This window comes from Sardina pilchardus, chromosome 24 (assembly GCF_963854185.1).
Source record: "Sardina pilchardus chromosome 24, fSarPil1.1, whole genome shotgun sequence".
NCBI classification, from domain to species: Eukaryota; Metazoa; Chordata; class Actinopteri; order Clupeiformes; family Clupeidae; genus Sardina; species Sardina pilchardus.
Window position 1 is genome coordinate 430,001 of NC_085017.1, and position 2,500 is coordinate 432,500.

Sequence of the window (2,500 nt, forward strand, 5' to 3'; positions counted from 1 at the left end):
TATTGAATGAAAACATGTAGGCTATCCTTGAACTATGCGTTTACATTTTCCTAAAACCGAATGAAATCTAATTATGTCCACGTAGGCTACGGTACTGCTTAAAGTGACAGGCACTCAATTAGACCTACACACCACCCCTGTAATATCATTAAAGACAACTTGTGTTAGTGTAATCAATATGAAGTATTCAAATTACTTTGAATTTTAAGCTATAAGTAATTATGCAGAACCTTTAATGCTATGAATTGTTAACAAAATGTATACAAATTCTGAATTCAAAATATGAAATAGAAACCAGACAACCCATTTTCTGTGTGTGTGCAGGGTTTGAGCAGAGATTAGGATTGCCACTGCTGTGAATGATCTGTATCCTGCTTAAGGCAATAAGGTTTTCAAGGAAATTTCATAGTGCTCCTAAATTTTTTTCTGTGCTCCTAAATTTTTTCATTTAGGAGCACCTATGCTCCTAGTGAAAAAGCTAAGCGTACAGCCCTGCACACACACACACACACACACACACACACACACACACACACACACACACACACACACACACCGTGTCAAATAATGTCCCCCCCTTGTCCCCCCCCTCACACACACACTCACACCACACACACACACGTGTCTGTGATCAGGTTTCCAGAGATGAGGTATTTCCAGGAGGAAGATGTGAGGACCAAACTCACTGATATTCTCTTCTGTTACGCCCGAGAGAACCAGCAGCTGCTCTACAAACAGGTGCGTGCACACACACACACACACACACACACACACACACACACACACACACACACACACACACACACCCCGACACATGCACTGCTTACTTAGCCCTCTCTGTACCGGGCATCCTCGAGCTGTTGGCTGCCATACTATTGGTGCCACACTTGCTTGCTTGCTTGTGGTTGTCCATCGAATCCGATGATGACGTCCACATTTGACTTTTAACGGTGAGTTTTCTGATGGCTGAATAGTCCAATCCTGGATCCACAAGCTCTATTGCAGGTGGGGCATGTAAACATGGTGTTGGTGTCACTGGCATTCGTGGATGTGTTCCTCTTGAGCCGTCTTTGCTGTCTCCTGACTGTCCTTTCCTCCTCCAGTGCTTGGGTCCCATCTAGACATAGCTGCCGCCAGATGTTGCGGTCAGCAGCCATGCTCTCCAGGTCCCCTGGATTGATTTTGCACTTCTTAAGCGCGGTCTTCACTTGGTCTTTGAAGCGTTTCTTCTGGCCTCCAGCAGAGCGCTGGCCTTGGTGTAACTGGCCGTATAAAACTTTGCGGGGCAGACGGTTGTAGGGCATCCTTATCACATGCCCCAGCCACCGCAGTTGGTGCTGGGTGATGGTGGCCTCAATGCTCTTGCAGCCTGTTCTCCTGAGGATATCAGTGTGAGGCACTCTGTCACGCCAAGTAATCCCCAGGATGCGCTGTAGACAGCTGATATGTAAGTGTTCCAGGGACTTGATGTGGCGGCTGTAAGTAACCCAGGCTTCACAACTGTAGAGGAGGGTGGTGATGCAGACCGCTTGGTAGACACAGATTTTTGTGTTGAAATGAAGGTTCTTGTTCTGAAAAACTCGCCGTCGGAGTCTCCCAAAGCTTGATTGATTCTGTTTTGGACTTCGTTGTCGATACTATTGTCTTCAGAGATAATGCTCCCCAAGTATTTGAATGATGGAACAACTGACAGTTTTTCACCTGCCACAGTGAAAATGGGTGGTGTGGGTGGGATGCTGGCAGGTGCGTGCACACACACACACACACACACACACACACACACACACACACACCCCGACACATGCACTGCTTACTTAGCCCTCTCTGTACCGGGCATCCTCGAGCTGTTGGCTGCCATACTATTGGTGCCACACACACACACACACACACACACACACACACACACACACACATACACACATACACACAGTGTTTACTGACCTTTCTCTCCTATAAGCAGGTCATGCACGAGCTGTTGGCACACACACAGACACACACACACATACACACACAGAGTGACCTTTCTCTCTGTGTAGGGCATGCACGAGCTGTTGGCTCCCATAGTGTTTGTGCTGCACTGTGATCACCAGGCCTTTCAGCACGCCAGTGAAACCGCCAATCCCAGGTTAGTCCCCGCCCACCACCACCATCACCATGGCAACAGACATACCAGAGTCCCAAAATCTCAAATTAAAATGGTGTGATACAAAAATGTAAATGGTGTGATTGTTTCCTCTTGTTGTGTGTGTGTGTGTGTGTGTGTGTGTGTGTGTGTGTGTGTGTGTGTGTGTGTGTGTGTGATTGCAGTGAAGAGATGAAGGAACTGTTGAATCCCATTTTTCATGAACATGATGCCTAGTAAGTATTCATCAAATAACTATCACACACACACACACACACACACACACACACACACATCCCATGATTGAGCACATGTCACATGAGTGTGTGTCTGTGTTCTCCACAGTGCTATGTTCTCCCAGCTGATGGAGACGGCAGA

The 2,500-nt window shown here is 47.1% G+C and overlaps 1 protein-coding gene across 3 annotated transcripts in view; it reads left to right on the forward strand.

Moving 5' to 3' along the window:
• The window catches only part of tbc1d5 (TBC1 domain family, member 5), a 24,559-nt gene that overhangs the window by 10,324 nt on the left and 11,735 nt on the right, over window positions 1-2,500 (forward strand). For all 3 annotated transcript variants that reach the window (XM_062529127.1, XM_062529129.1, XM_062529130.1), the window contains exons 8-11: window positions 636-738; window positions 2,037-2,125; window positions 2,308-2,358; window positions 2,468-2,500. The exon at window positions 2,468-2,500 is cut by the window's right edge and continues 37 nt beyond it. In XM_062529127.1, the coding sequence (XP_062385111.1) occupies window positions 636-738; window positions 2,037-2,125; window positions 2,308-2,358; window positions 2,468-2,500 (276 nt within the window). The remainder of the gene's footprint in view (window positions 1-635; window positions 739-2,036; window positions 2,126-2,307; window positions 2,359-2,467) is intronic.